Genomic DNA, 25,733 nt, shown 5'->3' with positions numbered 1-25,733 from the left:
CTAAATTCTCGTGGCATGTCCAAGTGAAAAAAGTATATTTTAGTATATTTCAAATATACTTATTTGAAAGTACACTTTAAGTATACTAAATATTAAGTGTACTACCTATAAACAAATCTGAAGTATACTGAAAGTATACTTGTACCAATTTCGAAATTAGTTTAACTTTAAACACTTAAACATAATTGTACCAAAATACACTTTTAATATCTTAAAAGTATACTTTAAGTGAACAAAATATATATTTGACCAAGTGTACATATACACTTGCTCAAGTATATTTAAAATATATTTTGTGTATATTTCAAAAAAATATATGCGCAAAATAGATTTTTTTTTTTATTCACTAACTACTTTAAATTATTAATTTCACTATATTTTACATTACATCTCAGTGTAAATTTAGGCTAATAAAGTATGCTTTTTTTAACTTCTTTATTCAACCAGGTGAATCCCGTAGAGATCCAGATCTCATTTTCAAGAGGGACCTGGGCAGAAGTCTGCCTCATGCAGCAACTATTGAAGAATTGAAGGGTGGCTTACTCTTAAATATATAAGTAAGGAAAATAATACACAGAGACGTAGTTCTTGCTGCTAGACGAGCCGGAGATTTATTACACTCCACGGAATTACAGTTTCATCAGTTCAATACACAAAATCTTCCATAGTCTTGACAAAAAAAATCTCCCGCCGAAGTCTCACAACAGCTTCCTAAATACTCTCAAGTCTCCATCGGTGTCTATTGGAAAGTTTCAACCAATGGAGAAAAGGCACTTGCTTTTTCTCTGGTGTGTGTTGGGCGACCTTTAATATACTTTTTTGGAAATCCAAACAAGGACATAAGACTCCATGATTTCAACAGACTTACATCTGTTCCTTCTCAGAATTTCCAAACAGACCAATTTGTTAATGTTGTCGAGACCGCATTCCTTCCGAGTCCATTTGTGCACTTTGTATGCAAATGGAGGGAAGGGAGTCAGGTCAGTTTGAACTAGAGAACTGCCAAGAATCCTATCGCAAAAACAACTCCATAGATGGTATTTCGGCTCCGACATAATCCCCCCATTCCGCTTTTAAGCGGAATCCTAATTAACCTTAGCAGTTGTTTTTGTTAATTGCTATACTAAGTTTACATGGCTACCTGTGAACATAACTCTGTATATAAACTTAGAAATATTTAAGAAAGTCAATTAAAAATTTAATAAATGAATAGTGGGGGTAAACATTGTTTTCATGAGTAACCGTAACTAATATAATAATTTCAATACATTGATTAACACAATTGGACATTGCTTCCATGATTGTTCTTCCATTTGTATAAGGCCAAAAACCCTCTTGGCCTTTTGTTGATTTTTGTGTTATTTCCAGGGAAGAATTACCTTATGGTCGACCACCAATATTCCCTAATACGGCACAAATGTAATACAATCATGGATCCACAGTGACCAAATCATGGTAATGGCTAATACTTCAACATTGATACATAATCTTGAAGACAATTATGAAGAAGTGTCCATAACCCGTCCATAACAAAAATGTAATAACCTAAGGTTTTTGATGGTACTGCTTCGACCCATCGACTGAAACGATCGATTATCACCAGCATGTATCTTTTACCTTGAACTGGTTTGAGCATGTCTACATAGTGTATCACCAGGTGTTTGAAAGGTCCATCTGGAACTGGAATGTGTCCAATACCTGGTTTTATGCCTTTCCGAGCATTGATTTCAGCACATATTTCACACCGGTTTAGAATTTCGTCCACCATGTCTTGCATGTATGGAGACCAGAAACCTTGTTTTTTCAATTTTTCCAAGACTTTTCCTCGGGCACAGTGGTCTAAGCCATGGGCGTCTGAGACCAATAATGTTAACAACGCTACAGGTGCCATTAGTAGGCCTTGGTGTGACCTCCATAAGCCATTTTCACTCATTGTAGCATCTTCTGGTGTTATGACTGGTTCTAAGGCTATTACCGGTGCCAAGATGGCCATTTGGCTCTTGGACGCCATTTTTGCAGCTTCATCTACCATGTTGTTACCTCTTACAACGATGTCATTGCCTTTGCGATGTGCTTGACACTTGATCACAGCCAGCTTTGAAGGAAGCATCATGGCAGCAATCAATTCTTTCAATTATGCTTCGTGTTGCATTGGGGTTCTGTCTGCTCTTTTGAAACCTCTTTGTTTCCATATTGCGGCAAATAAAAAGCATACACCATGGGCATAGGCTGAATCGGTGAACACTTTTGCGACTTTTGACCTAGCCATTTTACAGGCTTCGGTTAAGGCTTTAGGTTCCGCGAATTGTGCAGAACATGGTTGATCACATCTTTCAGCTTTGACGGTTACAAAATTTTCACTTATTTGTTGTTCCACTGCAAAACCTGCATGGTTTCCTAGGTGATCTCTGAAACATGAACCGTCAACAAAGTATGTGTTTTCTGCGTCAGGCAAGGGAGTGGACTCCAAATCAGGTCTGAGTCTTGTGTTTTTCATTGTTTCTGCTACACACTCATGTGGTTCTCCATCACAATCCAAAGGAATCACATTTGCTGGATTGTTGGTGATACATGTTTGAATAGTTATGTCAGGATATGTCAGAAGTAACATATACTGCAAACTTCTTGCTTGTGTCACGACAAACTTTCCTAGGTTTATTAACTCTGCAATTTTGTGGTGAGTTAATATTGTAACTGGATAACCTATTCTTATGGTTGAAGCTTTTTCATAAGCATGGTAGACTGCTGCTAGCCCCTGATAACATGGTGGCCAGCCTTGTGCTACATTGTCCAATTTTGTGCTGTAATAAGCAATTGGTTGTTTCCTTCGACCTGTACATGTTTCTTGCATCAAAACTGCTGTGACATACATGTCTTTTTTGTTTACAACATATAGGTAGAATGGTTTGTCACAGTTTGGAACTGCTAGTGCAGGTGCACTCTGCATTTCACATTTTAAGGACTCAAATGCTACTTTTGCTTCTAGTGTCCATTTTAGCAGATTATTTTGGTTTTGATGACTTGGCTCTTTCATGAGTTCTCTGGTGCTGTTTTTTCTGCATAACTTTCTATCCAATCAGCATTGAAACCCGTCATGCTGAGAAATGTCATCATTTCTCCAACTGTTTGTGGACATGGAGCCTTGCTGACACCCTCTAGTTGAGAAGGTGATATGCCAGCGCTCCCTTCTGAGAGTTGTCTACCCAGGTATTCTACCTGTGTCTGACAGTACCGTAATTTGTCTTTGGAGACTTTATATCCTCCTTCAGCCAGTCTTTCAAGGACTTTTATTGAATCATGATGGCAGTCATCCAATGTAGGTGAAGCAATTAAAATGTTGTCAACAAACTGAAGTAATGTGCTATTTATTTCCAATCCTTCTAAGTCCTGTCTGAGTACTTGATTGAACCGATATGGGCTGAATTTGAAGCCTTTTGGTAATTGAGTGTAACTGTACTTCTTACCTCTGTAAGTAAAGGCAAACAGGTATCGATATTGTTCCGCTAAGGGAATGGTGAAAAATGCTGAACAAAGATCAATTACCGTGAAAAATTTTGCTTCAGCTGGGATTGCTGTTAAAAGTGTGTGGGGGTTGGGCATTTCTGCCGATGTTCTGTCTTCCACTACATCATTTATTGTGTGAAGGTCATGTACCAGGCGATACTTTGACCAATCTGCTTTCAGAACTGGAAAAAGTGGAGTATTGCATGGACTTTCAATTTCTACCAACACTCCTGCTTTTAACAATCCTTCAAAGGTTTTACTGATTCCTTCTTCGGCTTCTGGTTTTAATGGGTATTGAGGACAGAATGGTAGTTTAGCATTTGGTTTCAGTTCAACTTTAAATGGGTTAGCAGATTTCACTAATCCCACATCCGTTTCATGTTTTGACCATACTGACTCAGGAACTTTCTTTAACATGTCCTGCATTCATGGATTTTCATCCGACTCATCCTTTCCTTTTGCTTGTTGTGTGTCATTAATTGCTACTGTTACCACCTGCGGTTTTGCTGTCATAGTAGTTTCGTTTATTATTTTAATCATTGTTGCATCTTCTGATTGGAAAAGTAAAGGGCTTTCTGTTTGTTCCCATTTAATTTGTTTTGCGATTTTCATCATTGGTCCAAGATCTTTGGCATGAAAATTTTTATTTACAAACAATGTTATGTGTGGTACAGATTCTGCAACATTGTACCACTGAAAAATGAAATCATTCATTTCTACGTTTAACGCTGCTCCTTGTGCCCCAACAATGATGTATTGGGACACAAGGTTCACCGCTTCACATTGTGTTTCTTTGTCCCATTGTTCTTCAAACTCTGTACTTTTTGAAATGACATAGTATATTGTGCAATGATAATCTAGAGATGGTTTTTTTAGCTTCTGGAATTTGAATTTGAGTGTACTGTCCGCATTTAGAAATTACCTCTTCGATAGAGTTATTAATGTCTCCCAGCCAATAAACTTTGGCTTCTTGTTGTTGCATGAACATTTAAAGATCCACACCTTCTTTTTCAACACACACACCTTGAGGAGAACACCAGATTTTTATTTTTAATTTGCATAGAGCATCTCTTCCCAACAGATTTATTGGTGTTTGATCAGATACCAAAATTGGTATTTTTATTTCATTGTCATTTGTCGTAAGTCGAACAGGAGCTGTCATTTGGATTAATTGTCTTGCTCCCGACAACCCTAGGGCTCTCTGGGCATCCCTAGAATCCGAAATTTGGTGGATTGTATTGAGCTTGTGAATTTTGTTGAACTTGGATCATATTGGACTCCTTGGGGATCGTATGGAGTTCCCTGCTGATTATATGGAACTGCTTGGTGATTGTATGGGGCTGTCGGTGGACCTGGTCTCGCTCTGCCACGCAGCCGTCTTTGGAATGAGTTGCCACCATTTTGGCACTGGTCAGCACGATGTCACCACATGTCCAGCATGCTCTGTATGCTCTGGGTGGACCGCCTCGTCCCGTTTGGCCATGAAGGGCTTCTTTGCTGTCTTCCTCGAGGCACAAATAGATGAGAGTTCTAATGCTCAACGCCACTCCGAAAGCAGTCAGTTACTCAATAAGCCAACAACATGCACATTTCAGAATTTTACAGTATATATACAGGAAGATTTACAGGTATACCATCAAATACTTATAACAGACAACATACATTCCCAATTATTCAGCATTCATTCAGCAACAATCATCCATTCGCATTTTACTCCTATTATACTCCTATTACTCCTTACTTTTTCTTTTCCCCGGGAATTTATACTATTTATTTATCATAAAGATATAAAATTTAGTTGGCTTTGGATTTTATTAGCCACCGTTCAATTTTAATGTGTGCACACAATTAATTATATTAAGACTTCAGTTATTTTAGCCAAGGCTGACAAAATGCAAATGAAGATGAAAGAGGAAGCTAGAGAGATCAGGTGTTAGGAAACCTAGACTTTCCTGTCTCAGAAGAGGCTCTGGCTCTACCAGATCACCAACCAGCTCTGAGGATGAACCTCCACATCGTCTTCATGGTGTAAGTATTTTTTTGGTTTTGTTTTAATGAGGAGCTAGCTACATTTTCAACAACAAAAACTGGTGTGTTACCAACACCAAGTGCTTAATAAACATGATTTGATTTAAAGGTAACTGGACAGAAGTTTTACCCTTGTTAATCTAACATTTCTCTTTCACACATTTTATTTGTTGTTAGCTTTCAGGGCCCAGTGATGGACTGGTGACCTGTCCAGGGTGAACCCTGCCTCTCATCTGATGACTGCTAGAGATGGGCACCACCAGTCCCCCTCACCACCCTGCAAGGATCAGTGTGTTCAGATCATGGATGGAAAGCTTTTAAGGTAGTTTGTCTCCTTAAGTCCACACTTAAAACAGCTTCATAGTTATTGAAAACATCAACTGATTCTATGACATTGCTGACTATTTGTTTCTACTTCTAACATAAACAGGCAAAGAAGACACCCAGAAATGTTTTTCTACCTCAGGCATCCGGTCCCAATCATCATTAGTTCTGATGATGTCACATACACGGTGAGTCCACAACGTCTTGAAAATGTAAGTATTATTTTTTATTTGCCATTTTTCTGTACTCTTTTAATACAAATACTTTCTCTGTTTAATTGCTCTATTGTTCTTTTTTGTAGGTTTCTGTAAGGTGCAGTGGTGCAGTGAATTGGAATGTTCTGTTGTTGATCCTCACTCATGTTAGGAACATACCAACAGTGTCATGAAGTGTCATTCAGTAAATAATGTCAATTTTAATGAGAATTTGCTTTAAAAATTATATGACAGGTGTTATGTTTATGACAGTGTCATGTCAGTCTTATGCACATCCCATCAAATAAAGTGTTACAAAATGGTAATATATAGAAAGCACAATGTAATTATAATTTTGGTTCTTTAAAGTAATAACTTTCATGTTTTTGTCACACTTAAATTTTCATGTTCTTTGTGTTCACTTTTGATGTATAAACAGATACTTTATGTAAAGTTCATAAAGTTGTGAGTAAAATTGGACAATTTTAAAATGTCGGTAATAAAACAAAATATTTGAATTACCTTGAACATCTTGTGTAATTAGTCTTTCCCTGTAATTGTAGCCTAAAACAATGTAAATACTGTAGTGTAGTTATGCATGTAATGTACAAAATATTAAAGTAGGAATTATGAAGTGTAATTTAAATACATTACTAATATAATAGTATATTTAAAATATATTAAGTATATTAAATGTATATTTTTAATATAATTCTTTGACTGAATTAGTACATGCAAAATATAGAATATTTTGGAATATTTTTCTTGAATACTACATAAAAAAGTATACTTAAAGTATACTAAGTACCAGGGCCGTACAGAGACCACTAAAGGGGCAGGTGCTCAACAACAAAAAAGTGCACATGTAACCGCATTCTAGGACAGAATATTAACAAAGCCACACAGCTTTCAGAGTTTAATAAACAATAATAAATTACAAAACTGTGACATATACAATCAAAGCTAACGAGCATCTCCATATAGAGCATAACACTATGCCTATGTAAGATATTTTATTAGTAATTTCTTTCTGCAGGTCTACTTTGTTATAGGAAAGTATTGCAATACTCAAACCTGCAATTTAGCAAGATATGTAAATCAGAGCTGGACCAGACATATTTTGTCTTAACAGAATTACACTATTAAAAATATAAACAAGGGCACAATGCAACCTTTAAGTGTACTGTAATCTATAAAAAAGAGCTGCCTGTTTGCTGCAGTGGAGATGAAGATGGTCCATTCAGGAAAGCAGAGCTGCATCAAACTTTAACGTTGAACTGCAGAAAAACGAAAAAAACAAAAGCAAAAATTGAATTGTTAATGCATACCACCATGAGAAAGGCCTACTGAGTTTTGCTTAAAAAATTTTTTTTTCTTAATTTAAATCACGCATTTTTGACTCATGAAGTTAACTTTTTTTGTAAAACAAACTTATTGGCGCTTGTCAGAAATCTTTTCTTGCTATTCTAAGTTTTTGTTTGTGACTCAGTTTTGGTTTTGATTCTCACATGACGTCTTGAGCAGGGCCTAAAATCACAACAAAAGATTTTTGATGTGTGTTTGTTTGGTAAAAAAAGAGTTATTTAATTAAAAAAGTCTTTTAAACAAAACTTTTTATTTTTAAAGGAATCATTACAATTCCAAAAGTTTTGATTACAATTTTATTTTACTTAACTGGGGTTAGTTTTTTTTTTGTTCCATTGCATAATTAGGAAACAAATTTAACTTCATACTCTGTGAACCAGACCCTGGGTTGAGTTTTTCTTCATTAATGTCACTTTTATTACATTCATTATATCTATCATGGTAATTCAGGGTGAGTTATTTTTAATTTTAAATAAATATCCTTGTAGGACTTTTATTAAAGTGTTATTCTCCTTCAAGATACATTTACCTAACGCCAGAATAAATGCAATGTACATTATGCAACAAAGGAAATTAGAAGATCGGACATATATCCATTATGGAGATGATAGGTTTTGGACGGGCGTATGTGCCCCTATTGCATAAGCAATACTAAAGAATGACTGATATCATTAAAGATACAGGGGAGAAGCTTTTTAGTTATCTAGCTTTGCTAGCAAAGTCGTTAGCTAGCAGCTAGCTAATAGCACAACAACAACAGCCTAATGTCTGTATAATCAAAATAGTGAATCGATAGATAAGAACAGTTTTTCCTCACCTACTGTAGCTGTCTCCTCCCGCTCAGTAGTTCTTCAGAGAAAGGCAGATGCAGAAGCCTGTCAGTATCTGTTGTATTTCATTATCTCTCTGCTTAAACCGCGACTCCAAGCTGAAGCAGAAATGATACTTCAACGTCTTCCATCATCTGACAAGTAGCAAGTCTACTCCACTTTATTCACCAAAAACGTTTTTTTATTTTTTATAATTCACCAAACACTGTTCTGTAATCTGGAACGTTTGCTACGTTGAGCTCCGCAGTTAGCCGCCTTATCTCACTGCGCGAGAGGCAATTGCGTCATGCGTCACGGGCAAAAGGTCAAAGGTAACAAGGTGACCGGCTTATTATGTTGTACAAAAAAGGATTTTAGCACATGTTTTTATGTGTCAGAAGAGGGCTTAGGAAATAATAATACCAAAAAAATTAATAAAAGTTTGACCAAAAGGGCACTTGGGGAGAGGAGCAAAAAGGGCAGGTGCTCAAGCACCCCCAGCTCTCCCCTCTGCACATGCCTGCTAAGTACTACTTGAAGTTGTTCCAAAGACGTACGTTGAAGTATATGTAAGAGTGCTTTAAATATGTCAGCGCATGTCACCAGAATACTGGATTTGTTCTTTGGGTTGTGGAAGTTGGTAACGTGTGTCCGTTGAAGAACGCCATACTTGGCATCTGTTACTGTGCGTTGGCAATACAATGGTCAGTGTTTGCTGTGAATTCTAAAGGTAAACAATACTGACCGCCAGCTCCTCACTGTTATTAACTACGTTAATGAGTCTTATGCTGACACGCAGTGTTTGCTGTGAATTCTGAAGGTGAAGCCGCTGCTCTGTCGGGTGGTCCGAATAAACAGTCTGAACCACGATCTCTACTGCCGTGTGTGTTCGATTTCTGCCTCAAGTGTCCTTCCGACAACCATTAAAGAAAACAACGCAGAGTGTAAGGAATAGCGAGGCGTCATCCCGCACGGACAGGGTTACATTTTTGGTGCCGTGACCCGGATCATGGTGCTTCAAGATCACCTAGGCAACAACGCCATCAGCCCCGTTACTCAACGGTTTCATTCTGGTAGTTTGCCGAGTATGACAATCTGGGTTAACGTGTGAAGCTGGAGCTGCAACTTACTATTTTAGTGTCACTTCTGTTGTAAAAAAAAAAAAGTTTGTGAACTACATTTTGTTTGAAATATTATATTGTGATGATATCCTTCTTTTGTGTGTGTAATTAGAATTTTGGGAGTGCATTGTGCCAAACAATTATTTATTTATTATTTATTTATTCACAATTAAATATAAAAAAGGGAGAGTTACACATACAAACATACATTTTATTTGATTTGGCTGTCAACCTTAGAAAAATAAATATTTTAAAATAATGAATGACTATGCAGTTACCCCAATGAGGCGAATGCCCTCTGCAGCAACATCTGGCCACCTACTTACCCCTGAACCAGTACTGAGCCATAGATCCGACTCCCCGGGGCTGCCACACACATACCTACCTGGAGGGGAAGCAACAGCTGATGCCAGCAACCAACCACCAGCAGTGAGGCCAAAGTCAACCAACCAACCCACAGAGTTTCATGGTCAGCAGCTACAGTACACCCCAGTTCCCCAACCCCATGATGGAGAAATAAACACACAACACACCCCCTCAACCTCAATTCTGTCACCCTATGTGAATCAGTATACTTCTACACTTTGGACAGGCATGCATATGTCTGCAGCTTCCCTACCACCTCAGGCTATGACAGGGAGCCAAATTATGCAGCAGCCTGCTGCTCCAACCATCTATCCACACCCAGCAGAGCTTTATCAGCCAGTGAGCCAGCAACCCGCCAATTATGCTGGCTCTCCCACTGTGCCCCAAGCTCCACTGTATTCATCGGCCAGTGGTCCATGGGGTGTTCATCCAAACAGGCCCAACCCTCAATTTATGAATCACGCAGCTCACAACCATAGAGATCCATTCTACGAACACAGCCGGGCTGCGTACGGCGGATTCTTGCAGACCCACCAGGTGAAAAGTGTTCCTGTATTCACCTGTAATGCTGACAGTAGGATGCTGGTGTAGGATTAGATTTGGGGCATGCAATATCTCCTGGAAGCTATTGAGCTCCCACACCTGCGGTTTTCCACTGTGGTGCGTTACCTGAGTGGCGAGGCCAGGAAATTAGTCCTGAACCTACCTCTATATGACCAAACCCCTGAGAGGGCTTTTGAAGAACTGAGGGCTGAGTATGGTGACACACAGATCTCCTTAGATCCACTGGCTGACTTCTATGAGCGTAGCCAAAGAAATCATATCGTTGCTAGAAATGCTCTGATCAGGTTTTTTGCTGCCGATTTTGATCACACATGAGGACCGATCACTGGCTGTTAAAGCTTTTAATCGCTTTAGATTTAAATGCTACTATGTGATCTGGCAAAATGGAAAAATAATCTGGCTGCGTACCAGCACAATGTGAAGGAGAGGTGGAAATGTGCTGCACACTGGCCTCTGCCGGCTGTGAAGTAAATACTTGTGATCGGGTTTTATTGATTGGGAACAATAAAATGATCGGTGATCACTGATCAGACACTTTTTCACGGAAATCGGCTGATCATGATTGTTGGCCGATCGATTGGCACACCTCTAATTGTCAAAGTAGTTTTTATTTTGGTAAAGGATGACTTGAGATTTTAATTAAAAAATTAAAATAGAAGACAGGTCTGTCATTTTTCTTATGTTTATTCATATTTTGATTATATGTAGAATTTTTACTGTTTCTACATGATTTGGAAAAAATTCTGGAAAATGTATTATGTCTGTGAGCTATCGGTTAAGCAATGACATGGCATCCTCAAGGATACTCTACAGTGAAATTCCCATTGACAAAACATCCTCCATGTGTTAGAAGGGGTTTTTTCTCCCCCATTTTAATCTTCATGGTAATTCATACACATATTTTCACCAATTAGCATATACAAAACAAACATCAGAGCAGACAAGTAAATAGAGGTGGAGTGGAAAGCAGTATGGAGTTGTTTTCAGGTGTGCAAATGTAACGCTAATTAAGGCTAGGCGCCTGACTACGGCCAAGTCTAATAATAGGCACTCAGATAGGTTCGGCTATGGAGCCCGTGTGTGTGAATAAAACACCATCAGACAAAAAGTATGTTCAAGTTATTGTATTCAAGTGTATATTCTTGCATATATTTAGGAAGATATTCAATAATAATAATATTTATAATAATAGTGATTTTCTATGAATATAACCGAAAGACACAACAAAGAAGAAAAACAACAAAAAACAAAACAATAAGCCCTGATGACACCCAAGCGTTTTTTCTATTTTAAGTCCATTCGTGAATCCAAGGTGATTAATGGTCCATCAATCAATAATCCAACTGTTTTTAGTCCATGATCCAAGGCATTAGATCCAGAATGCATAAAGTAGTTTGGTTCATTTAAGTCCTACCGCAAAGCTGCGGTGATCCGGGTAGCTCGCCATCCTGGGTTGACACAGGGGGTGGAAAAAAAACCCTGACCTAAACAAGGTCATAAATAAAAATAAAACAAATTAGCTTTCACATTTAAAGAGGGTTAAACTGTTATCCAAATTAACCAAACATTCAATAATTACAAAAAAAGCTATATTCCATCAAGTATTTCTCAGGAATCTTTCAAATGAATTTCAAGTTAAAGATCGCGATCAAGTTTACAGATCAAATTAAAGTTACATTCAGATCCAAATTAAAGTTACAAGTCAAGGGTACAGATCAAATTAAAGTGCACTTTCAAATTGTATCCAAGTTTAATTGACAGAGTCAATTATGATATAATTATATCATCTATTCGGCCACAAAATGAACAAAAAGAAAATGACCTTTTAATTAATAAGACCATTTTTTAATCACTAATACACAAATTGAGTGGGCGTGTCGCCACTGCATTTCTATTTCTGAAAAAACTAACAAAGTACGTAAATCAACGACTCACTGTCGAGCGGTCGACAGAAAACACCCAATTTAATCCCTCGGCCATGTTAATAAGGCTCGATCCAGTCTTATTCTTCCACATGTTTAGAAGACGCCAAGATGAGCAGCTAGCCACAGCCACAGCAATTGAGATCCGAGTCACCTGTGACCCGAATCTTAAAGTGTGCTGTCAGTTTGACCCGCCAAAATAAAATACGGGTTGATTATTTTGTGCAGGTTACACAAAACAACCAAGTATATTAGCAAAAACGAAACAAAAAAATAACAGAAAGGTGTGAAAAAGCACAAAAAATTTAAATGAAATATGTACTTGCAAGACAAAGGCAAAAAAACAGAACATAACTAAGAAGTGACACAACAAAATTGTAGATTTTAAAATATGTGATTAGAAAGTATTTTTTCCCTTTTTAGCAGTTCATTTCTGATTGGGGATTTTTCACCCCTTTTTGTGACTGAGCAGCTCTTTGTCATGGAGTCGTCTGTGAACACTGAACTTTAGTGGACTGAGAGTAACAGAGGCTATTAAGCCTTTTATTTAGCTTTATTTAAAGCTAAATAAAACATAACTTTTTATGTTTTATTTAAAAAGCTATGTTTTATTTAAAAAGCAGTCTGCACATCAGGCACATAGTGCCTGATGTGCAGACTGAATTTACACAGAATCACTTTGTGTGTAAAAACACAAAACAAGCATTGTGTTTTTATCACAGTGCTGGTTTTTATCAAGCATTGTGATAAAAACAATGTTTCCATTAATTATAAATGGCAGCAAACAAACAAAATTTGTTGTGGTCTTTCTCAGATTATTGTATGTATGCATCAAGACAAAATTTATGAATATCATGTAAAATTTACTGTATACTAAATCTGTTCAATGTGATTCCTGTTTTCTTCAGGTTGAAGGAGTTGGTGAAATATCCTGTAAGTCAGCGTAAGCTGCAAACATTGCTTACCTCCCAGACTGTTCAGTCATATGTGATGAGTCTTCTGGAAGAGACCAAGGGCCACTCAGAGGTAATGTTAAGAAGAATTTACCTGTTCCCTGTAGATCGAACTTATGTTGACAGAGGCCTGTAAACCTAATAAAGGCTACTCTCAACCTCAGTTCACCTATTTGAAAGTATGGTTGCATGTTCCATGGTTACTGTTCCAATGGCATTTGTATAGTGATGTTTCCTACAGCAGTTCTGTAATTAGATGTTCCCGGCAGTTTATGACAATGCAGGACAGAAAAGATAGTGGAGGAAATTTAAAGAAGAATTTCTGAGTTTGTCTCTGTATGGCATGGCTGTGGCCCACAATAACTGCGTAATAATAAACAGTCATTCTTGCTATCAGTTACAATGTATAGAGAGAAAAAGCTTTGCAGCTACCCTGTCTATACAGATCTGAAACAGATTTAAAAATCTGTTTACAAGTGCAACCTTACCTTTCACGGTGTGGTAGTCATAGTCTGGTGTAATGTTACCATGGATAATCTATTGAAGAGAAAGGACAGGCGACTGTGCAGTGGTTGGGTGGCCATGATGTCAGTGCCAAGGTGAAGACAGAGCCATGTTCCATAGATAACTCAATCCCAGGTGGTATGGTGGGTCTGACTATCACTCCTTCAGAAGCCTCATGACCCAGCGCCATGGAGGGAAACAAAGATGGCGTTGTCGATGGACTGAGCAGACCATGTGGGATAAAAACACACAAATATGAAGGTAAATCGGACTGGGAAGATTCCCTAGTCCGATTTACCTTCGGGCTCAGTTCGAAATACTGGCAGCTGTGACCAGCTAGTTGCTGAGTCAAAGAGCTCTTTAACAACGCTCAGTCTGGTTTACTGCTACTGGATCCTGCTGAGAGGGCCAGTTGTGGCATTCTGATGAGCTCACTGAGGAGCGCACTGGCAGTTCGACCAGTGTTTCTGACCAGAGCTCTTACAAACAGAATTGAGTGGTCTATGGAGACGTGAAAGAGAATCTCTTTGGGTGTTGAGGAACGATGCGGACAGCCTAACTAGGAGAGCTTATGCTCACATACTGCCTGATGTGCAGACTGAATTTACACAGAATCACTTTGTGTGAGCGCTGTCACCTTCAGACCTGAGTACCAGGAATTGAAGCTGTGAGGCTGGTCTTGGGCTCAAGAATGTTTTCAACAAATTTTTACCTGGTCTTGGTCTTGAATTGATATGCCTCTCTCACGGCAAATGTCAGACTTTAAAGATTTTGTCAAAATTACAAAAACTCAACTTCCTTTATCTTCACCAACAGATGAACAACAAACTGAATGTGAATTAAAAGCATCATTATGAGCGCAGCAACACACCACCATCTAAGAAAAAATACAATGGAATACCAAGAAAGATTCATAACACCTTTCACATGTGGACAAATGCCTGGGTTTGGTGGCTGGATCCTCCTGGTTGTCTTCTCTAGATTTAAGAAGCAGCCTCTGGCAGTTTTTCCTGGCCTTAGATATGAAATTCTTGACTGCTTTCCCTAAAGGCAAAGGACTGTGGCAGTTTAAGGTGATTTGTTTTGACTTGTGTAATGCACCCATCACATTTGAACATCTGATGGAGCGGGTGTTGTCAGGTGTTCCACACAGACTTTCTGGTGTTCTGTGTGCCTCATAGGGACTCTTTTGATTGAGAGCACTGTGCAGAGTGTTGGAGAGCATTAGAGGTGCCGGACTAAAGTTATATTCTGATAAGAGTAGATTCCTAACTTCTCTAGGCCACAACATAGGCTGCAAAGAGATTGTAACTCCTAAAGAAAATGTGTCAGTTACCATTGAGTGGCGTACACCTTTGGATCAGAGAAAGCTTAAATATTTTCTTTGGCTGGCACCATATTATAGGAGGTTTGTGTGGGGATTTTCATGTATTGCCCCTCCTTTCCAGCTACAGAAGTCCCAGGACTATGAAGGGGCTTTTGCTACCCTTGAAACGAGCCCTCACAAGTGCACCCATCTTGGCACTGCCTGAGCAACAGTTACCCTTCTTCCTGGATACTGATGCAAGCGGTGTGGGTTTAGGGATGGTCCTGTCACAGGTGAGACCTGTTTGAGTAAGGCTCAAACCTTTTGTTTGAGCCTTACTTATTGTGTCACCCACAAAGAGCTGTTGACTGTAGTTTTGGGTACCTGCCATTTTAAATATTATATGTGTGGCTGCTCATGCACTGTATGCACAAAACATGCATCACTGATGATGACTTTTAAAGAACCAGAGGGAAAAAAGGCTCAGTGGATGGAAGAGCTAGAGCGCTATGAGTTTATGGTCACACACAGAGTAGGAGATCACCATGTCCTGTCCTGATGGCCATGCTGTGAGGACAGCTGCCACTACTATGGCTGGCTGGAATCCAACTAGCAGGAACTAAGGAGAGCTGATCACGGCAAAATAGAAGGGTGAGGCAACCAGTCCTGAGTGCACAGAGCTGAAAGTGATGGCAGCTACAGATTGGTCTACAGAGCAGAGACAAGTTCCTGACTTATTGACATATATTGTAGATGGAGGCATAACAGCCTCCACCAATGGAGGAGGTGGCTGCATTGTTTCCTAAATCTAAAGGACTGTCAGGTCAAATTTGTGGTGCTGCAGTTGTTAGATGGTGTCCTGTACCGAACCAGCCACACAAATGAAGATTTTGGTCCCCAAACCACTGCAGAAAAGTGTTCTCAGGGGGGTTCATGGGTCTGTGGAGAACAGGCAGCAATAAAGAAGAGAGAAACTGTGAAGCTATGATCAGAGTTCTGTTGGAGCTACAGTTTTGTGTCGACTGTGTAAAACATAGGAAGTACATAATATTAGCTTGTGATGTCAATTTAATTTTCCTTTGGATTTAAAAAAAAACATGCATAATAAAGTTAATGTGTGACTTTTTTTTGTGCATATTTTGACTGCATTACCTAAATCCAAAAGGTTGCACATTTAAAAAAATAAAGTCAGAATCTAATTATATTTATATGTATAGCGAAATAATCAGCTGATCTGAGTCTTTATTATTATGTTTGGGCCAGCAATGAATTTCAATAAGACAAAATAAAATATCTGAGTTTATTCAGGTCCATCAGAACCACAACTTTAAGGTTCTATTTGCTAAGTGTTGCTGTAAACATCAGTGGAGAGTTGACCACAGGTGCTGTGCGCTCACGGCCTTCCCACCATAGTGAGGAAAATACCATATAATGGAGAAGCGGCTGGGGATGAAAAAAACTCTCATTAACTGGTTAGTGATGACTTGCCAGTGGAAAAATGCCGAAAGACTCTCCCATGCCCCAGCCAAGCCTTTTACTGGGGTTGACTAAAGAAATATGTGAAGGACTTTTGTAGATGTTGTGACCTTTGCACCACTTGTAATAGATTGCAGGGGCAATCCAGGTCTCAGTTCCAACAGTTTCCAACAGGTAAATCCATGCAGCAGTTGGGGTGAACATAATGGGGCCCTTTTTGGGTATGGAATGAAGTGTGGGAATCACTTAATTCTCACAGCAGTAGATTATTTTACAAAATAACTAGAGGCTTTTGCACTGTCTGACCACGAGGCAGGAGCTATGGTGAACGCCCTAATTGAGGAGAAGTTTTGCAAACTGGTGGTCCCAGAATCCGTCCACAGTGATTAAGAGAGAAATTTTGAATCCAGAGTTTTCTCCACCATGTGTGAGAAATTGGGTATAGTCAAGACTCACTCCACACCTTTCTACACTCCCAGTGATGGGGAGTGGAGCGATTTAATCAGACTCTTGAGCAGCTTTCATAATGTCCGGTCATCAGAGTGACTGCGATTTACACCTGTCACTGGTCCTCATGGCATACCGATTCAACTTCTTCTACACGTGCCCTCTTGATGCTTGACCGTGAGCTGAGGACTCCAGCATAGCTTGCATTCGGGTGGCCTCTTGATTCATCTGGAACCGCTGCTGGACCTGCCTATATAAGGCAGGTGTAAGGTCTGCAGGATAATGTGCATGAATATGCCAGAAAACATATTCAGGATGTTGGAGTATAAAAGAAGAGAAATCATGATGTACATCTCCACAATCAGGATTGAAGCAGCTGGTGTAACAGAGAGAAAAGTGTGTATGTATGTGAATTTTACCTACAATAATAATAATAATAATAATAATAATAATAATAGTATGTATTTATAATTAGATTTTTAATCTATGCATATGTTTAGAACCACCTTGTGGTGTGATGAGTAACTGCATGCAACGGGTCCTCCAGGTGCTCTCCAGCACCAGCACCTCACCAGCAATTCTAAGGAATGCTGGTGCCACTTTTTTTTACTTAGGGTCATATTTTTCTAGTTCAACAATTAACGAAATACTGTAAAGAACATCTAACCAGCAAAGAAAACCTTAAAGTTTTCTCATGGTTGGGCTGGAAAAATATGGCCCTATGAGTGGCAGCTGCGCCAGTTGGTGTTCGTGGCTGACTACTTGGTCACGATGCTAACTGTGTCTTCTTCTATTTTTCAGCTGTGGGGCCACTTACATGCAGTTAGAAGTCACATTCTGAATAGTGATTTATTCTGTGTCATACTAGGTGGGTTCAAAGTATAAAATAATGATTATATTTAAAAAAATTGTTTTGTGAATATTGTAACTTAATTGCTATGGTGGTTGTCTGTTATTTTACTGTTTTGTGTTGTTGAATGTTATTTTTGAAGGATTTATGGAATAAGAATGTTTTGTTTTTGAGGAATTAACTGTTTTACTGTTTTAAGCTATGACCACATCTAAAAATAATAATAAAAGAATTCTGTGGAATGATGGTGGAGCTGTTGGGCCACTTGCATGCATTTGGAGATCACATTGTGAAGAGTGATTTAGTCAGAACCAGTGGGTCCAAATCCAGGTCAAAACAGGTTCCAGATCTCAGGGTCAGACAGACAGGGGGTCAAAGCCAGGAGGTCCAAATCCAGTGGAGAGGGTCAGGATCGGGGACAGGAAAGGAAACTAGGCAGAAGGGAGAGAAGGACAGGTTAGCTACCGGGCAGTTAGCTCAAGTTTCTACAGCAGGCCTGAAGGTGTTACCGCTCAGGGTTTCGCAACAATCTGACGCCATGCAGGGGGAAGCTCCGTCCTTATATGGCAGCAGCTGGGGATCAGGGTGATGATGATCAGGTGTGAGTGATTACAGCTAAGCAGCAGCTGTGACAGGTCCCCCCCCTCAAGGCGCCCCTCAGGACCAGGTACCAGGTACTGCAGGCCACGCCCCCAACGGCGCACATCCAGGAGATGGCGAACAGTGTAAACAGGGCCACCATCAACAATCCTAGGAGGAGAGGGAGTGGGGGGGGACAAAGGTGACTAGAGACAACAGGTTTAATCTGGGACACGTGGAATGAGGGGTGGATCTTCATAGTTCGAAGAACGTCAAGGCGAACAGTCACTGGATTGATAATCTTGGTAATCGTGATGGGCCAATAAAACGAGGTGAGAGTTTCCTACAGTTTGTTTTTAGAGGTATGTTCCTTGTGGACAACCAGACCTCCTGAGCAGGTTGGTAACTGGGAGCCAGGGTCCTGTGACAATCGGCCATGAGACGATTGCTTTGAACGGGAGAGGGGTGCACGGGTCTGTTGACACAAACGATGACACCGGCGAAGGTGATGCTGCACAGACGGTACTGAGAGTTCCTTTTCCTGAGAGGGAAACAGAGGCGGCTGATAATCCAAGAACACCTCAAACGGGGACATACTTGTGGCTGTACTGGTCAGGGAGTTGTGGGAGTATTCTACCCAAGGTAGAAACTGAGACCAAGAGGCAGGATTGTTAATGACTATACAGCGCAGGGTTGCCTCCGATTCCTGGTTGACCCTCTCAGTCTGGCCATTGGTTTGTGGATGGAAACCTGATGAAAGGCTCGCTGTGGCTCCTAAAGCTTGACAAAAGGCATGCCAGACCCTGGATGTGAACTGGGGCCCCCGGTCTGTAACAATGTCCCTTGGACATTGTTACAGAACCACTTGTGTAAACGAACCACATGGTGCACCAGGAGATTGTCCGTTTCCATGGCAGTCTGCAACTTTGGTAGTGCTACAAAATGGGCAGACTTAGACAACCTGTCAACAATGGTTAAAATAACAGAGTTACCTTCCGATGGGGGAAGCCCTGTAACAAAATCCATTGAAATGTATGACCAGGGTCATGTTTGGACAGGCAGAGGGCACAAGTAACCAGTGGGTTGTTTATTGCTGGACTTATCCCGATTACAGATGGTGCAGGAGGAAACATACTGACAGGCGTCTTGAGCTATTGATGACCACCAGAAATGACTCTGCAATAAGGTGAGTGTTCGATGGACCTCAGGATGACAGGCCAACTTAGAAGCATGGATCCACTGGAGAACCTTAGGACGAACACTTTCTGGGACAAACAAACAGTTGGGAGGACAGTCCACTGGGGTGAGTTGTTCAATCAACTGTTCAATCTCCCAGGAGAGAGTTGCCACCACACATGAAGCCGGTAAGACACTCTCAAGTTCCTTTTCCAGAGCCTCAGGTTCAAACTGACGAGAAAGTGCATCGGGTTTGCAGTTCTTGGAGCCAGGTCTGTAAGTTAAGACAAAGTTGAATCTTGAGAAAAACAATGACTATCTGGCATGGTATGGAGTTAACCTTTTTGCAGACTGAATGTAAGATAGGTTTTTGTGATCAGTCCAGACTACAAACGGTTGTGTAGACCCCTCCAGCCAGTGACGCCACTCCTCCAGAGCCAGATTAACTGCTAGTAGTTCTCGGTCCCCCACACTGTAGTTGAGTTCAGGAGGCCTGAGTCTCCTAGAAAAAAAGACTTAAGGCAGTAGCTTGTGTGCAGAGCCCGAATGCTGGGACAGAACCGCCCCTACTCCAGTGGCCGATGCATCCACTTCCACGACAAACTGTTTCTCAGGATCCGGGTGAATGAGGACTGGTGGGGAGGAAAACAGTTGTTTAAGTTCCTTAAAAGGCCACTGCTGCTTCCGGTGGCCATGAGAAGGGCTGCTTAATAGAAGTGAGGCGAGTTAGTGGTTGGGCAACAACGCTGTAGTTCTTTATAAACTTACGATAGAAGTTCGCAAAACCCAGGAAACGCTGGAGTTGCTTACATGTACTGGGTTCTGGCCACTCCACCACTGCTTTAGCCTTGGCAGGAGCAGCTCTAATCTGTCCATCCTCAATGACAAACCCCAGGAAGTTAACTGTGGAAAGATGAAAACTGCATTTTTCCGCTTTAACAAACAGTTTGTTCTCAAGCAGCCTCTGGAGAACCTGACGAACATGACCGACATGCTCCTCCTTGGTCTGTGAGAAGATAAGTATGTCATCTAAATAAACGAACACAAAATGATTTAAGAAATCCCTCAGAACAGGGGATTTTTTAAATCGAAGGCCTGGAAGACAGCAGGGGCATTAGTTAGGCCAAAAGGCGTCACCAAGTATTCAAAATGGCCTATACATTTCTTAAAAGCAGTCTTCCATTCATCTCTCACGTATCCGTATCCTGAGATGATAGGTATTTCGTAAATCAAATTTGGAGAAGATGGTTGCCCCCTGCAGCAGTTCAAAAGTCGTGGACATCAGAGGTAATGGGTATTTATTCCTAATAGTGATTTTATTTAACCCCCGATAGTCGATGCATGGGCGTAATGTTCCATCTTTCTTTCCTACAAAAAAGAAACTGGCACTCAGTGCTCAGTGGGGATGACGAGCGACAGATGACACCAGCTGCCACAGAGTCGTTGATGTAGGTCTCCATGGCTTCATGTTCCTGCTTGGACAGGCTGAACAAGCGACTGTTTGGCAGCGGAGCATCTGGCAGGAGCTCTATCGCACAGTCGTGCGGTCGGTGAGGGGGGAGCGAGGGCTCGGGACTTACTGAAAACGGCAGCTAGGTTGTGGTACTCAGGAGGAACCAATGACAGGTCAGGGGGATCTGGACTGTCACAAAAACTCCCACAATTAGGCTGGGCAGCATGAAGACAGTTATTAGAACAGGACAGACTCCAGCTAACTATCCTTCCTGTGACCCAATCAATATGGGGATTATGAAGTCTCAGCCACGAATGACCCAACACAAAAGGAAATCTGAAGGAAGGGATTACTTTAAGTCAAAGAACCTCCCTGTGGTTCCCTGATGTTATCAACAGGGGGAATATCTGACATGTGACAGAAAACGAGAGCACCATTAAGACCCTTAGCAGATAATGGTGAGCTGAGGGGTTAAATAGGAATGTGAAGTTTTTTAATTAAGTCTTCATCAATAAAGTTATCCTCAGGTTCAAAATCAATTAAGGCAGTTAATGAGTGGGAAGTTGACTGGTGGCAAAGCTTAACCTCAATTAGCAGGCAGCTGGTAGAGAGTTAGGGATTGCCTGTGCTGCTCACTAGAGTGAGCAGTACGGCTCTAATGAGCCTTGTCTTTTGGCCGTACATGGCAGCTGGAAATTCTGTGTCCAGGCTTACCACAATAGAGCCAGTCACCAGTTTGAAGACGCCTCTGTCTTTCTTTGGCAGTCAGGTGTGTTCTACCCATTTGCATGGGTTCGTCGTCAGGGGGCCCTGGAGCCTGTGACTGGGCCGGCGGAAAGACAGGGATGGCGCTGCTGCGTTCCACAGTAGACTGGCCGGAACGCTCTTGTAAAGACGGATACACATTGTGATTAGTGAGTTCAAGTCCTTGGCATCATCACTGACGGACAGACCGTCCTTTAAGGCCTCATTTAAGGCTTGATAATACACTCCTTTGAGTGCCTCGTCGTTCCATTTTGTGTCAGCAGCCAGTGTGCGAAACTCCACTGAGAACTTGGCTGCACTATGGGAGCCTTGGCGCAGGCTCCCGTAATGCCTGCGCCAAGGTGTGAGTGGTCACAGCTCAGCAGCAGCTGTGACAGGTCCCCCCCCTCAAGGCGCCCCTCAGGACAGCCGACGGACTCCTCGACGACCGTAGAAGTCACGGATGAGCTGAGGGTCCAGGACAGCAGAACACGCCACCCAGCTCCGCTCTTCAGGACCATACCCTTCCCAGTCTCATAATTATGACTTTGAAAGTCAAATTATGACTTTGAATCTCATAATTATAACTTTCAAAGTCAAAATTATGACTTCCTGTTGGTCTTTTTTCTTTCATAGCTGAAATGGGCTTCCATAAATATCACATTTATTATGGTTCAAAAAGAAAAAGTTGCCAAGTTTAGATTTAACTGAACTGATTATGAGGGCGTATGAGTTTGAAGAGAAAATCTCCTTACTGTCTACTACTAGGATGTGCTAAATGAAAATGGGCTCTTTCTTCTTCTTCTGCTTCTTTAGATTTCAACGGCAGCTTGCAGCCATTATTTCCATTCTTGTTTCACTACTGCTATGTATTGGATGCTAATATCTATACCTCAAATTCTCATAATGATTCCAGTATTTAAAAAACGAAAAAAGCTTCTTTTTCCCCTCAATGCTATTTAACTGATCAACAAGATTCTCAAATTTCAATTCCCTATTATAACCTAATTCCGTTTTAATGGGCAATTTCTTCTTTTATTTCCAATTTTGACTTCCAATGATTCACTTCCTGCTAAAGAGCTCCCTGGTGGTTGAAGAAAAATCCACATATAAGCCCCATGGTTTGAAGCGTAGGAAAAAAGTAGCGGCTTATTGTCCCAAAAATACGGTACATTGATTTTGAAAAAATATACATATTTGCAATACATTGATATTTTTACCCGCCTGTCTTCCCGACCAGGACCTTGGCTAAGTAGGCCTAAGTACTTTGTGCTAGCGAGTGCTTTCTACCAACACTGTCTTTCTTCCACTGAGTCCTCTACATTTCAACCACCGTATTTATTCTATGGTTCGTTTCAGTATTGAAGCATGTTGAAATGAAGCTTCCGGGACGTTGTCAACTTCCAAAGTTATAACTATGCTTTTCAAATGCTGCCATTCTAAGTATGGATTGTTTGTCCAAACAACCAGACAAACAGTGCCCGTTTGAATATTAATAAGCAAATGCGATGTCATTCTCAATCGATGCCTTTCCAGCATAATTGACTGGTCTTTCCATTTTTACTTTACGTTTCTTCAATTATACTTTAAACTTTTCTTTATTTCTAATTAAATTTTCTCCTCTCTATTGTTGATATGATATTTGTAGGTAATAAGCAACAATACTCTGCTGGTTATCCTGAATAAAGAAGAGGGTGCAGGACTTGGCTTTAGTGTTTCTGGTGGTGCCGACATTGATCAGAAGAAAATAACTGTAAGTACCCAGAAATTATCTATATGAGTTGAATGACTTGTGCAAATGTCCTTATCATGAGACAAAATAAAACGCTTAAATACTGCACACACACAGGTGTTTTCAGATACACTCTATGTTGGACTGCAGTTTCCACTAAATACATCTTGTTTTAAGTTGTACTATGTACTTTTCAGTGATTATGTGTAGTTGTTATTGTTATATCCACCTTATTCCCGAGAGGCTTACTGGGGAAACGATTATGGGTCTTATTTCCGGCTCCCACCGGAAGTAGCAGTATTTCACTGTAATTTGTAGGGGTTTTTTTTGCTAGTCTATATTCATAATATAAGTTACATCTCTCTTTTCAGTTATATTCCAATATTTAGTCAAACTTGTTTACGGACATGCCGGCTGCTATCAGAGAGCTGCTCAGTACAGAGGATCAGAATTGTGAGTTTAATCATGGGGAGTGACAGGAACACCATCGTTTAGTTTTGTAGCAGAATGACTGTCAATTAGCAGCGCTGCTAATTGAGGTGTGACACCAGCTCGTTTCTCTGAAGAACAGACCGTAATAAAGAGAAAAGCAGTGAAGCTGCTCAGTTATGAGCTGCCGTTTTGAGCAGACAGTATAAAATACCAGAACTACATATATTAGCTTGGTGTGATGTGAATTTTATTTATCGTTTCAGTTTAATAAACGAATGTGGCGGATAAAATGTATATATTTTACACCTGAATATATGCTTTTATAGTGAAGGGGAGAAGGTGAGGTGTGACACCAGCGGTTGTCCTTCATTCAAATTACTTTTTCGTTTTTTTCTGCTGACTTCCACATTGGTGACCCGGAACAACTGCGAACACCTGTGAACATCTGAACATGAATTTTAACGAGAACTCACCAGATGCTGCCGCCGCTTCTCCGCCAGCAGTGGTTTCGTACCCACCCAGATAGCACAGAATGACTGAAACAACATTGAATCAATGTCAGCCAGAAACATTGAATCAACTTTGAATGCTGACATTGAAACAACATTGAAAGTGGTCGGTGACTTGTATGTTGAATCAACGTTAGGGTTTCAACCATAACTGACATTATATCAATGTTGATTCAACCACCATTTGTATGTCAATTTACATGCATATTTATGTTGATATTGCATTGAATCAGTTAGGAATCAACATTGCTTCAACCTTCATCTGAATGTGGTTCGGCACACATATTTCTGTTTATTTTACATTGAATCAATGTTGATTCAACCATCATCTGAACGTAGATCTGGACACATTTCTGTTGATTTTACATTGAATCAGTTACGAGTCAATGTTGATTCAACCATCATTTGAACGTGGATCTGGACACATATTTCTGTTGATTTTACATTGAATCAGTTACGAGTAAATGTTGATTCAACCTTCATCTGAACGTGGATCTGCATGCATATTTGTGTTTATTCTACATTGAATCAGTTAGGAATCAATGTTGATTCAACCATCATCTGAACGAAGATCTGCACACATTTTTGTTGATTCTATATTGAATTAGTCAGGAATCAATGTTGATTCAACCTTCATCAGAATGTGGATCTACATGCATGGGTATTTCCATGCGTATTTCTGTTGATTTTACATTGAATCAGTTAGGAATCAACATTGATTCAACCTTCATCAGAATGTGGATCTACATGCAGATTTGGGTTGATTTCATATTGAATGAAAGCTAAGGATTTACGCACATTTTTAGGTCTGATAGGTAACATACCACTAAAAGTTTATTCACTGGTGTTAAACACTATATTATTGGCAGATCATGGGTACACTGTGTACAAAAGTTTAACAATGACAACATAGGTTTGATATAACAGTTTATTTAAGACAAGAGGGACAGATCTGTAAACATATTTGACTCCTTTTTGACTGTCAGATTAACAGTCTATTGTCCCCAGAAGAACAGAGTCCATAAGGTTAAGCTTTGTACTGTATGAACCAGGGAAACGGTACAAGCTGTGGTAACCCCAGTTAGACTCTGGTTGGCGTTACTTTGATTCCTTGCGATGTCTTCCTCTCATTCTGGCTTGTAATGAAGCCACTTCTTGACAGTTTTACTGCAGTCCTCAAGAGTCAGCTTTCGGTGAAACTGCAGAGCAATGGCTGAAAAACACAAAAATAAAAGTGAGGAGGGTGCCGGTAAGAAATATGATTAACATTTGAAAAGTTCTGAAAGACATTGAAATATTAAACAGTGTACTGGTTACAGGTCTGAGAACAAATACAGTCCATATAGTTCCCCATGTACGCTCACTGTTAAGTTAA

The 25,733-nt window shown here is 40.2% G+C and overlaps 1 protein-coding gene across 21 annotated transcripts in view; it reads left to right on the top strand.

Annotated features, from left to right (window-relative positions):
• pdzd2 (PDZ domain containing 2) overlaps nucleotides 1-25,733 on the top strand; it is a 211,657-nt gene that overhangs the window by 152,426 nt on the left and 33,498 nt on the right. For 16 of the 21 annotated variants that reach the window (XM_081611180.1, XM_081611179.1, XM_081611181.1 and 13 more), the window contains 3 exons: nucleotides 13,106-13,223; nucleotides 23,334-23,438; nucleotides 24,326-25,727. In XM_081611180.1, the coding sequence (XP_081467306.1) occupies nucleotides 13,106-13,223; nucleotides 23,334-23,438; nucleotides 24,326-24,385 (283 nt within the window). In that variant the 3' untranslated portion in view covers nucleotides 24,386-25,727. Of the gene's footprint in view, nucleotides 1-13,105; nucleotides 13,224-15,102; nucleotides 15,254-19,426; nucleotides 23,439-24,325; nucleotides 25,728-25,733 lie in introns of those variants that run through there. The other 5 variants (XR_014089133.1, XR_014089132.1, XR_014089131.1 and 2 more) reach the window with 5 other exon arrangements.

The sequence above is a fragment of the Poecilia reticulata genome, chromosome 9, assembly GCF_904066995.2.
Source record: "Poecilia reticulata chromosome 9, P_reticulata-male-v2, whole genome shotgun sequence".
Classification (NCBI taxonomy): Eukaryota; Metazoa; Chordata; class Actinopteri; order Cyprinodontiformes; family Poeciliidae; genus Poecilia; species Poecilia reticulata.
Note: the sequence above shows the minus strand (reverse complement) of the source record. Positions and strands in the feature narration are given on the sequence as shown.